Source organism: Rhamphochromis sp. 'chilingali' (genome assembly GCF_963969265.1).
Source record: "Rhamphochromis sp. 'chilingali' genome assembly, chromosome: 11".
NCBI classification, from domain to species: domain Eukaryota; kingdom Metazoa; phylum Chordata; class Actinopteri; order Cichliformes; family Cichlidae; genus Rhamphochromis; species Rhamphochromis sp. 'chilingali'.
Window position 1 is genome coordinate 33,425,566 of NC_137938.1, and position 12,837 is coordinate 33,438,402.

At 40.0% G+C, this 12,837-nt stretch overlaps 1 protein-coding gene across 2 annotated transcripts in view; it reads left to right on the forward strand.

Annotated features, from left to right (window-relative positions):
• The window catches only part of vwde (von Willebrand factor D and EGF domains), a 28,506-nt gene that overhangs the window by 8,384 nt on the left and 7,285 nt on the right, over positions 1-12,837 (forward strand). Inside the window, exons 8-20 of one of the 2 annotated variants that reach the window (XM_080896672.1) lie at positions 62-273; positions 365-438; positions 537-810; positions 929-1,125; positions 1,585-2,390; positions 2,655-2,791; positions 4,090-4,254; positions 5,564-5,668; positions 8,266-8,380; positions 9,758-10,014; positions 11,198-11,417; positions 12,245-12,382; positions 12,460-12,657. In XM_080896672.1, the coding sequence (XP_080752798.1) occupies positions 62-273; positions 365-438; positions 537-810; positions 929-1,125; positions 1,585-2,390; positions 2,655-2,791; positions 4,090-4,254; positions 5,564-5,668; positions 8,266-8,380; positions 9,758-10,014; positions 11,198-11,417; positions 12,245-12,382; positions 12,460-12,657 (2,898 nt within the window). Of the gene's footprint in view, positions 1-58; positions 274-364; positions 439-536; positions 811-928; positions 1,126-1,584; positions 2,391-2,654; positions 2,792-4,089; positions 4,255-5,563; positions 5,669-8,265; positions 8,381-9,757; positions 10,015-11,197; positions 11,418-12,244; positions 12,383-12,459; positions 12,658-12,837 lie in introns of both variants that reach the window. The other variant, XM_080896671.1, reaches the window with a different exon arrangement.

Sequence of the window (12,837 nt, forward strand, 5' to 3'; positions counted from 1 at the left end):
ACTTTTTTGGTGTTCTTTAATCCTTCAAATGAAGTGAAAATAACTCCTTGTATTGCAGAAGATGGTTTGCTGGGTGCAGATCTGTCCCTGTCTTCCTGTGTCGTGGATCTGTCTCAGGGTGCCTGTCGCGAGGGCATTTGTAGCCGGGCTGTGATCCACTTCAGTCCTGTAACAGACTTTGTTAAAGATGGCAACAGGACAACTGAGATCACTGTTAAACCCATCATCACACAAAACTTTCTTTGGAATGGATACTCACCAAAACCTGTCCAGGTGAACACGTCAAACTATTAAACTCACACTCCCTCACCTCATCATGTATAATTTCTTTTAAGAAAGAATGAAATTGATTTCTATATTTTAGATAACGGTTAAGGATGTTCCCTCAGCCTACTGCTACTCCTTCACTGATCCTCACATAATCACATTTGATGGCAGGTACTTTAATTCAGTTAATAAGGAAGCTTACTCTGTATTAAGTTTTAAATTGTCCATAATAAAAGATGAGCTTTCTTTCCTGTTTTTGCACCATACAGATACTATGACAACTCCCAAATAGGCACCTTTGTCCTGTATAAGAGCAGCTTTTGGCCTTTCGAGGTTCACGTCCGTCAGTGGGAGTGCGGCAGCGTTGTGCATGCCGCCTCGTGTGTGTGTGGATTCGTGGCGAGGGATGCGGGAAATGTTATTGCTTTTGACATGTGCAATGGGGAAATGGGTGAAACCAAGCCTCAACTGACTGTGAAGAACAGAGACTTGAGTAAGAGCGGCATTCGGATCACAGAGTCCTACCAAGGACGCAAAGTCACTGTGAGTGAAAATGAGTACACAAGCTAAATAATTTCACAATTTAAGCTACCTGGTAAACTTCTTGCCTTTCTTGGTTTTAAAGTTATATTTTCTTTTGTCAATATTTGACTTTTTGCAGATGACCTTTTCTTCTGGAGCATTTGTTCGTGCTGATGTATCTGACTGGGGAATGAGTCTGACACTGAGAGCCCCCATTTCCGACTGGAGGCACACTGAGGGTCTGTGTGGGACCTATGATGGGCAATCAGAAAATGACTTCCACTTAGCAGGGGGCGCCAAACTGGAGGATCTACATGCTTTTATCTCCGAATGGAGGTCAGGCATTCATGTTCTAATTGCTGTAAGCAATAACAGCTTATAAGCTACGTAGTGCTCTAGCTATGCAGGAAGAAGAAATCCTCAATCTATATATACAGCTCCATATATCAAATGCTTTTCTAGAAGTTTTTTTTTTCTTAAATAGGCCTGTCCACTCATTTTCAGCCCATTTTTCACACATTGAAAGGCAATGTTTGACCATGAATATTGCCAAAACTATTAAAGAGACCCACTGTGGGATTGTATTTAGTAGTATTGGTTTAGGTTAGAGAATGTATGTTTGGATTATTTCACTTGGACTTCACGTCCCAAAGGATTAAATAAACTTGAAAACACTGCAGCCAGCAGGGACCACAATACTGAAATTGCCACTATGAACAATTTATTACGACCATGCAGAAAAACAGTTAGTAACATTTGTTACCTCTTTACTGACATTGTTTCCTTCTCTCTCAGGTTACCCCCAGGCAATAGCCTGTTTGACATTGTGCCATCCCATATTAGTACACTGAACTCCCGCAGGCACTGTACCTGCCAGGAAGAGATGCCCCGCTTCTCATCTCCCAGAGCCCCGTCTCAGCCAACTAGCTCATCCGACCCCAGCTGCTCTAATCATGGCAACATGCATTTCCCCAGTGTCGTCCCAACTCTGGACGTCACAGCCGAGTACATCACCTCTGTGGAACTACTCAGTGAAAATGAAAGAGAGCCACTTCCCTCGAGAGCCTCAAGAGTTTCAACCTCAGCCTATCAACAACCCAGAGGCAGGCGCAGTGCCCAACGTTTCATTTCTAACTCCCCACATCAAAGTCTCAGCCAGTCGGATCTGGAAGGCGTTACCTACTTTTTCCCAGAAGACCACGAACCTGCAGTTCAGCCAGAATCTCCCCTAACGTGGCCCACACCCTCTGGCCTCACTGAGCAGCAGGCCCAGGCCCAGTGCCGGCAGACTGTGGCAAACTCGAGCATAGTGATGGGTTGCAGGCACCTGCTGAAAGAATTATTTGTTAACCATGCCGTGACCATGTGTGTTACTGACCTACAGCTAAAGGACGAGCAGTCGTGGTTGAATGCGACTATACCGCTGCTAGAGAACGAGTGTGAGAGGAGGCTGCTGGAGGAGGGGGAGGGAGAAGAGAAGTACCAGGATGCTGTGGCCATCCTGAAGTGTCCAAATCTTTGCAACGGGAACGGCCAGTGCTCAAACTGGGGTTGTGTCTGCTTCCCAGGATTTAGCTCCTATGACTGCAGTGCGCTTTCTGGTAACATATATCCACATGAGACACTTACATATAGTAGACAGATCAGAGTCTTGTGATAATGCTGTACTCCCACAACACGATATTGTAAGGTATCCCTATGTTTATAGCATAGTTGTAATATAGTTATTAGTTACATACATTAATCTTCCATTGGATGTCCATGATGACAGACTTATGATCGTCAGACATGTGGTTTATGATTTGGACTGAACTCCCAAGGGTAACATTTCATGTTCATCTGCACTTTTTGTTAATGTTGTGAAGACCAGATCCCAGAGATCACTACGCTGCAGAAGGATGGTCTATGCGATGTCCGTCAGGGAAACTGCACCACCGTCAACATCCATGGTCAAGGCTTCAAGGACTCCTACGAGCTCAAGTGTGAGTTTGTTAAAGAAAAGGTAATTTTCCTGCTTCTCTTTTCCTTTTATTCCTTAGTTGATGTACATCTTGTTTTCTGTAGTACCACCTTACAAAATACCACAATATACTTTTTCTCTGTCTCTTCATTTAATTTATCCAGCGCCAAATCACAACAACAGTCACCTCAATGTGCTTTATATTGTAAGGTAGACCCTACAATAATACATACAGAGAAAAACAATCATATGACCCCCAACGAGCAAGCACACTTGCAACAGTGGGAAGGGAAAACTCCCTTTTAACAGGAAGAAACCTCCGGCAGAACTCAGGCTCAGGGAGGGGCGGCCATTTGCTGCGACCGGTTGGGGTGACAAAGGGAAGACAGGACAAAAGACATGCTGTGGAAGAGAGCTAGAGATTACAAGAAGTCAATCACAAATGCAAGCAGTAAAAACTCTTCTCTGAAAGCCTCTTTAGATTGCTTAACATTAGCAGAGGGCCACTAACTTCCAAAGTCCACTGAAACCATGAGATTGGTAGCTTTAGCATTGCTTTCTGATATTATTTTTCTTCTTCTTTCCTTTTGTTGATGGCTCTTACTGTTGGTTAGTTGTGGTTTGTTCCACACTAGAAATGGTTCTATATTTCCCTCCGTGATTGAATTAATCCTCCTCACTGTTGTTCAGAACTTTTAGATTTGTCATGCTCCCATAAATCCCACCAACCTGTAACTGAGTGATTAGGTTTCCCTTTGACCAAAGACTAATCACAGAGATCTTTAACTGAATTAATAACATGAAGTCCAGAGATCCAGTTTGTTTCCCTGAGTCTAATCAGGAAGTGAGACACATTCATGTCCTTTGTATTAAACTGACATTAACAAGCTAACCATAGTGTGCATGGATGTAATCAATTTAATTTTACATACAGTAATAAGATGTATCAAGCTGTAAACACAACAATGGCACTGGAACAGTTGCTTGTTAACACATCCATATATGTAGTGCAAGTCCAATAATCCATCACCTCTTGGCATCTTACCATAAGTTTAAAAGATCTGATATTTGTCTTTAAATGTGCTGGTGAATATTGCCGGATCAATAAAAAGTGGCAAAGCTGCACATTTTGATGACTGTAAGAATGCGAATTACAGCCAGATGTTGCAGAATTCGGCTGACCTCTATCAGTAGATTTTTTTAATATATATTTATACCAAGTTAATGTTGTTTTCATCTTTTTATCCATACATCTGTTTTTTTTCTACATTACCATACTACCTTACACATCCTACCATGTTCTACCTTAATTCTTCTTCCCCTGTTTGTCTCATTTTTAGTTTGTGGATGGGGAGTGGGTTCTGGACGAGCCTCTGTTTGTGTTGGCCACCTTTCTGAATGACACAGCTTTGGAGTGCCAGCTCCCCCTGGAGGACAGCTGGGTTTCTGCAGGTGTGGACTTGGAAACGGTGACAAACAGACCACTGGCCCGCTGGCAAATTAAAGTAAGTCATGTTTCCAGGCATTTTATAAAGAGCACACTGTGAAATTATACATTTCATTAGGTCCTGTCTACACATTTCAAACTCATCTTCTGCCTCTCTTACAGCATTTGTTTATCATTTTCTCTCATGCTCCTGTCCGCTTCTCAAAACTAATGATAAATATGAAACTATATGCTTATTTTCTGACATATATAACAATCTAACAATGCATCAATAGCAAATTTGCAGTAGGATGTTTAAATGGCATGGATGCAGTAATAGAAAGCGTGCACTGAGTGCAGCTGGAGGTTTTTCTCCAATTTTTGTTTGGCTTAGAAAGGAAAATGAACCCAGTGGAATAAAAAAAATAGTTGAGTTACACAACTGACAAATATGTTTCCACAGTTACGTTTAGTGAAAATGTATTACAGAGTACTTTAGCATTTACACTACAATGAGATCACAGAAGACGTTATTCTTAGTCTAAACTGGAAATATTTATTTTTCCATTCAGACTACCAAAAGCCTTTTTTTCCAGGGAGCTCATCGTATCATTCAGACCGCTGTTTGTCTGCATTTCCACTGCAGTGAAGATCTACTAAGATTAGACCAATTAGTCCACTGACTCATCTGTTTGTACTCACTTTTCTGTTCTTTGTGTCAGGGTGACCGGTGCAAAGACAAATACACACCCACACACACATTCTCACAGTACTCGTAGGAGACACGGTGAAAGCCAGTTCTTTTGGCTGCAAAACGTGACAATGCAGTGCATACCTGCAGGAATGTACGGGTGCATTTGTTAGTGCTTTCAAATGTAATGGCTTTGATCGGAAACAACATTTTTTTTTAGTGTCTTTATTTCTTAGATTCACCACTTTGTGTTTTCGCTGAGACATCTTCCTCTTTTTATACATTTTCTAGCTTGACCATCACCACAGACTCACTCTGTTTGTGTCTTGTTTGCTCTCTGTTTTTTTTTTCTTAAATCTTTTTTCTGTTTGGTCCGCTCTTCTTCGTCTGGCTTCTGCTAGGTTTTTAAACTGGCACATGTTGGGATTGTCTTCTCTGAGTTTAAACAAACACTGTCAAGTCCAAACATGATATTTTTAGGATCACTCAGAAGTACCAACCTCAGGAGAGGCCAGCTTTATCCCCTGATAGAATTCCCAGATCTGTGGTTTTCCCATGGTGAGAACTATGGGAAAATTCAGAGGAAAATGGCCTTTTGACTAAATAACCCAGTGTTTGTGATGACCGTTCACCTTTTTCAGCCTGTTTAACGCCTTTTCCCAGTGAGTCTCAGTAATCAAGCTTCTGCTGATGACAGGTTTCCAATGACGGTTACAGCTACAGCAATGCAAAGATACTAACTCTTTACGATGGAGCCTGCCAGATGTGCAGCCTCAGGACTGAAGTTGTCTGTACCCTGAGGGTGAGATATCTCAAATTATTTTTATAATTTACTTTATAGTTGGACAAGGAGTGAAATAGGCTTCTTTATATGTTAACTGTGAAACTTCTAATTGAACAAATTCTTTCTAGCAAAGCTCAAGAACAGATCCAGGTGTAGCATGGCCTACAGAGTCTGCCTGGTATGCAAGAAATTGTGGACTATAGATGACGTGCACATGCTTGCGGCTTTTATGATGTGTACATAAAATAAACTATTAAGCAGCCGCTTATAGAATAAGCATTATTTAAACCACTGCAAGTATTTAAAGGTATTAACATGAACAATTAAAACTGCTCTACTTAATTTTTAAGCTCCCCCCCCCCCCCCCCCCCCCTCCCGTTTTTCTTTCTTATTTTTAAACTGAACACTTTATAGGCTCAATAATTCAGCACTAAACAAAAACAGCCGGGAAACACATCAGCTAGTCTGCTGACGGAAACCTTTAGAGGCAACAGCTAACTTATAGGGCTTCTGTGTTGCCAGAATCAATATCAGCTTTAAGATAGCACATCACAGATTGAAGACTTCCTGCTCTGTGCAGCAGCCATTGTTTACAAATGCAATAATTTTTTAATTTAAAAGGTAACATTTCATCACTTGATAGGCAATAGCTTTGCAGTTGTATTTCATCTAATGCAGTCCCTGCTTTGCTCTCCACACAGGCTCTTTACCTGCATGGACACAAAGTTAGTGTACGCGTGATTGGCCAACAGACCTCAGATTCTGCACATGCATGTGAGGAAATCTGTTAATAGAGATTTAAGGAAACTTAATTATCACGTGTTGTTAGAGGCAGATCTTTTGTACACATGGGTTTCGTATTGCTAAAACCAAAGCCTTTTTTTTCAATATTAGTTAGTTGCTCACATAATTTTACAGTTATTTACATAATTTTTAGTTATTTTAAATGTCTTTGAAGCAATTTTTCTATCTACATGATCAACATCTCAAAAAAACTTCACTAGTGTAATTTCATATCTATTTTAAAATGTGCAGAAATCCAAAAAACATTTTTTCTATACATTAGAAATTAGAAATTAGAATCCCTCTCTCCAACAAGCCAACGAACAGGTGCTCTAAACAGGTGCAAAAAAGGGAAAACCCACCAGCTGGTAACATGTAGGGAGGATTTTCTTCTGCAATCTGCACCTATAACTGCAGATTTCTCATCTATTCATTTATTTCCTGTGGCTGTTGTGCACTCTGTAGTACCCCGGGGCTCCCAAACATTTGCTTATGCCTGCAGCCGCTCCTGCCAACAACCATTACATTCAAACTTTCAGCCTTATGTGAATGTGGGTGTGAAGCAGAAAGATGCTGAAATCAAGCATCCAAGCCCCGGAGAGGAAATTTAACTGCTGCTGTGCTTTGATATTACTTATACAACTACAATACACTAATAAAACACTAATTTGAAACTTCAGCCAATAAAATATCTCTAATTAGATATTTGGAAAAATACCATTTAGAAAAGCAGACTTGAAGTCCAGACAATACCTTTGTTAACACAGTAACACAGACAATGAAGGACAGAAAGTTTGCTCATCTTTAAATGAAACAACAAATCGATATAAAAGACGAGTCCTTCTCCTGCTATGGTTTAGCAAAGGTATAAATAATTTTAAGGTGGGTACACAGTTATAGATCCTTTGGCAGCTTTCTCTATCCTTCAGAATTGTCAGAATTGAGTCATCATGGGTTGATGTCCAGGTCACAGGCAATAAGACAGAAGATAGGAAAAGCCCTTTGTGTCTCTCTCTCCTTCTCTTGATTTTCCTGTTTTGTGATTTCTGCTCCACCCTCATTATGTTCACCTGTATCAGTTGTTTTTACCTGTGCTCAATCATGGCTGTGTATATATGGTCCTGTCTACTGTTACCAGCCTACGTGTTCTCTCTCATTTGACCTTGTTTTTTAATTTTTAATTTCCCATCCTTTTATTTCTGTTTTAATTTGGTGTTTGTTGTTTGTCTGATCCTGCATTTTGTTTTAGTCCCTTAAGCTTCCCTTTGTTGTTCAGGCTGTTTTGTCATTAATTCATTAATTATCTATTATTTCATTTTTAGAAATTCTAATAATAATGAAGAAGAGAATGAAGACAAGTCAGTGTGTTTTTGGAAATGTTGTAAAAGCTTAATTTTAACTGACATGGAATAGATGTGTTTTCCAGTGGGTACATCATCAAATACATGCTGTTCATGATCTGATAGTGATGTAAAACACCAAATATGCTGATTAGAAGCCACTGTTTCATTTACAAAAAGGCCTTTAATTAAGAGACCTTCAGTCTTTTGTGCGACTATGTAAAGTTACTCTTGTCACAGGCTTGGGCAGACACAATTAGGGCTTGACAAACAATTGCAAATAAGACAGGGCGCAGAGATGGATAATGTCAGAAACACAGTACACTAAACAAAAAGAAAAAACTCTGAACCTAAATCTGACACCACGGGTGTTTTGGACATGCACACACATTCCTCACTACCAGTAGTTTTGGATAAGGGTCTTCTAAACAACATGTTGTGTGTTATGAAAGGCATTTTTAATGTAAATAATATATGTTTGTTGCTTTCCAGGAGAAAACCTGTAACATTGATGGCCTGTGTTACAATGAGGGGGAGTCCCTTCCCAGCAGCCCTTGCCTCGCATGCCGTCCAGACTCATCCAAACACACCTGGTCCATTGCAGAGAGTATCTGCTTTTCTTTCTTACTTTTTTTTCAATTTGTTCACATTCTATAAATTATCAGTGTCTACTCTGATGGTGAGGTACAGTAACACAGTGTTAGACTGAAACTCCTCATAAGAGCTGAGGTTGGATACTCTTCACTGAGTTTTGTAGCTGGTTGTCACTTGGGGCAGTTTTGATCCTTCATCAGCAGATTGGATCCACTGAAGTTGCTTCTGTCCCCCAGCACTGATACAAGGACAGCTTACCTCACTGTTACGCTTTGAGACCAACTTCACTTCTTCAGCTTAAAGTAGGTCAGACGCAGCTGAGCAGCTCAGCTCCACTCAAACAAACTGACAAAATAACCAAACAGGAGTCAATGTGTTGATTATTCATTACGCTGATTCCACCAATTCATCAATCATTTATCTGTGAACACAATGAAACAAGAACATAAAACAGATTTTTTAAAATCTTTTTTTAAAAGATTTTTTTAAATAGTTAATATGTTCTATCAACGGTAACTAGTTCATCATTATATATGAATTTTAACTTTATGTCTAAATCTAAATCTCGTTGTGCCCAAACACAAACACAGAGAGACTTTGAGAGATTTGTCTGAATGAAAATTTGGTCTGACATAAGCTAAAGCTCCCCACTCATGCAGATAAATGGTGTAAATGGTGCACAAAATGCCCTCTTTATAAAGGCTACTTCCTTTTTCACAGGCATGTTTGATTTGCTGGGTTTTTACCCCAGATGCCCTTCCTGGACTTGTGTCTCCTCTTGTAATCAAGCTGGAGATCTTGTAATGGTTACAAAAAGGTTTGATCAAAAAGTTCTAATCTGCTTTGAATTTGGCCAATTTTCCATTCAAGGTAACCTTCGGGGTCATGTACAGAAAACTTCCGTGTTCGACTGTGATTCCACCGTGGACCTCAAACTTGCACAAAAAATAAACATCAACTTCTATTTAACAGTGTCCTCATGTTGAATGAAGAGTCATAGCTGCTGATTAGAGCTGTTGTCAAAAATCCACAGTTTCCAAATCCAGCAGCAGTGATGTGGACCTGTTATCAAAACATATTATAAACATAAAACATTTTTATGTTTATATTATATGGAAAAATATGTGTTCCCAAAATGTTTTCCCATAAAAACGTCTAAACTCTGGCACGCAGAAATGCTGTAATATGACGTATCTATTGGTCTGGCATCATCAAACCAAACTGTCTTTCCAAATTAGTTATGAATTTTATGAATTTTACCTGCACGTTTTTTTTATCCTTCCAGCTACACACCACCTTTTCACACCCACCTTTCACCCACTCTGAACCAGTCACACGTAGGTTTATTTAGTATCTTATTTCGACTCCCTTCGTTTCTATTTTCCCTCAGACAATGAACCTCCTCTGCTCCAGTCGCTGACTTTGCCTCTGCAGTCATTTGAGGGGGAGAATTTCATTTACCAGCTAAATGCTCGAGACCCCGAGGGCTCCACGGTTCTTTTCACCCTGCTATCAGGCCCTGAAGGGGCATCTCTGTCTCCAGCTGGTCTGCTGATGTGGAAGGCCACAGCTGAACCCACCAACAGACACACTTTCCAATTCACTGTGACCGACGACTGTAACGCTGAGACCAGAGCCTCTGTAGAGGTAAGACTCGGCTTATTAATGTAAATGTAGTGTTGCTGGTGAGTACAGATCTACATGCACGTCATGCAAAAGAATTATTCATTTAATAATTTAAATTAAATATTCAGTTAAATTTCATTTAAAGCTGGTTTAGCTCTATAACTGAGCGTAGATTTGATGCCAATGCTTAAATTCGTCCTTTATGAATTTCAAACAGAAACATTCTGATCTGTAGTCCAGTTTCAAATAACACAAAGTTGTGGTGTTGATCATATCATCTTGCATTTGGTTTTTCACTTGCTTTTTTACAGAAGACGTGCCATTAAGCCATGACAGTAAGCAAGTACAAGCAACATTTAGTCTTTATCGCCTGTGTTTTTTCTGCTATAAAATGTTAAAATTTTGGAAGTTATTGTGGCGTTATTGCTGCCTTCTCCCACTAGAGGGAGATACTGGTATACAGTATGTAGTTTGGGGCCTGAGGTTTCTCTGTAAGGTGTCATTGCAGTACACACTCGGCAAGTGTTTCCACCAAAAAACTGCACAAAGTTGTCAGACTAAATCATTTTTTTTCCTTTTTTAATATGATGTTGCACAATTCAGCGTACACAGAATAACTGCTCACAGATGCAAAAATATATCACTGTGGTTTTGATTTATCAATATCACGAAAATGCTCTAAAGCTATAATCTTTGGATAGAGCGTTTTCCATTCTCGGGACACGTTGTATCATTGCTCTTAGCAGTATACGAGTAAAATACCCCTCTTGTGTCAAGCCATGTGTTCTGTACTACAGTCACAGCCAATAGCGTTAACTAAGTGGTTCAGGAATCATCAAATAAACATTTGGGATCCATGGTCAGGAAGGTTAAGCCTCCTAATCTAATAAAGCATCTTTTCAAGCATCCTTGAAAAGCAGGTGGTCCACAAATAGGACAAGCCTTCAATAATGTGCTGGAGTAGAAAAAATATACACACGGCTTTATGCATATAACTGTTAATCATGCAAAGTTAATTGTTAGTTAACTTTTGCTACACGTTTTGATTATACTGACTGGACCCTGAGTGTCTCTGTACACTCTGAGTTTTTGTTTTCTGATTTCTGTAACTACATTCATGTGTCTTGTTCAGTGTGTCTAAGATCATAAACCTGTGTGACTTAAGTTCAGATGTCTAAATGACAAGAAACCTTTTCCTCTCTAGGTATTTGTGCGCTCCTGTGAATGCCTGAATGCTGCTTCATGTGTCGCCAGCGTCAACCTCCCTGCCGGCAGTGGGGAATATGTGTGTGTGTGTCCTGATGGATTTACAGGGAGGAGGTGTGAGGTGGACATAGACAACTGTAAACCAAATCCCTGCAGATTGGGTTTCTGTATAGATGGGCTCAACTCCTTCTCCTGTGTATGCCCACCTGGAATGACAGGTCAGCTGTTTCCTTTAACTACACGGAGGATTAATCTTTTGAATATTATTTTACCTGTGGTCCTTACGGCACTAACTGTACTGTAATTCCTGCATAATTATGACGCCTTTGTATTGCATTCCACTCATTCAGTCCAGTACTGAGAAATGTTGTAACATGACTGCGAGACACTCCTTTGGGTGTAACTGCGTAACTAAATAGATGGTTTACAGTTCTGAGTGCTCACAATAAAACTCTATCTGTCCTGAAATACTATAAACTGAATGCAGATACTTGAGTTTTGTGCTGACTTTCTTTTGAGAACCTCCTTTAAAGATAGAGCCATATTTTGGTTACAGCTTTGACTTTGTGTTTATACTTGAGTGACTTATTACATTCAAATAAATGCTTTAAATTAGTCACTGGAGCTCAGGTTTAGTCACATCGTGAGCTTACTGTGTTCGAGATGGAGGCCCACATGTAAGCTGTATACACGTATAAACAGTGGAAAATATTGAAGCTGAGGACTTTGTTGGAAGCTGGCGGGTTAAAGACTTTTTAATGTGTGATTTGTGTTGTCAGATGCAGTTCAATCTGTGTAAAATTCTTAAATGCCTGCAAGAGAGAAACAAGTTTTCATCAGAAAAAACTTGGAACAGCTTTATTTATGATAAAAAATGATCCCAAATGAAGCACCAAACCAAACGATGCAAACAATTTACAAATTTGCCGTATAATTACTCTCCTGTTTTCCTCTTCTTAGCAAATTTATGATTTTAAATATTTGTTTATTTATTGAAATTGATTCCGTGTTTCCTCATAAGGTCTGCTGTTTCATGTGTTGTCAGGGCGTACATGCAGAGAGGATATAGACGAGTGTGTCTCACAGCCTTGTTTCCCTGGGGTGGGCTGTAACAACACGGTAGGCTCTTTTTTTTGTGGATCGTGCCCACAAGGATACAGCGGTGATGGGAAAAACTGCATGAGTAAGTCTACATTTTATTTGTATAGTTATGTGTAGTTCTGCCTTAGAGAACATTTATACATTCTATTTGTTTTGAAGGAGAGTCTGTGGTTGAAGCGGTGGTGACACCAGTGAGGGTACCACAGGTTTCGTTGAGGTCCAAACCGTCGCCATGCTCCAGAGGGCCGTGTTACCCAGGAGTGCAGTGTTTCGAGAGCATCCATGTTTCAGCAGGCTTCGTCTGTGGACCCTGCCCTGCTGGTCTGCAAGGAAATGGCCAGAAATGTACATCAGCAGGTGAGAGTGGAGCAATTTATGCACCTTTGGCTTTGTGCACCTTGTAAACGAATGAAATAAGCTGGGTATATGTGTATATTTTGCCTCCATTTCTTCATCTGATTTTGTTTACAAAATTGTTTAAATGCTTGTCTGTGAAAGTAAGACAAGTCTAAAGTTTTTCTGGCTATTATCCAGCAA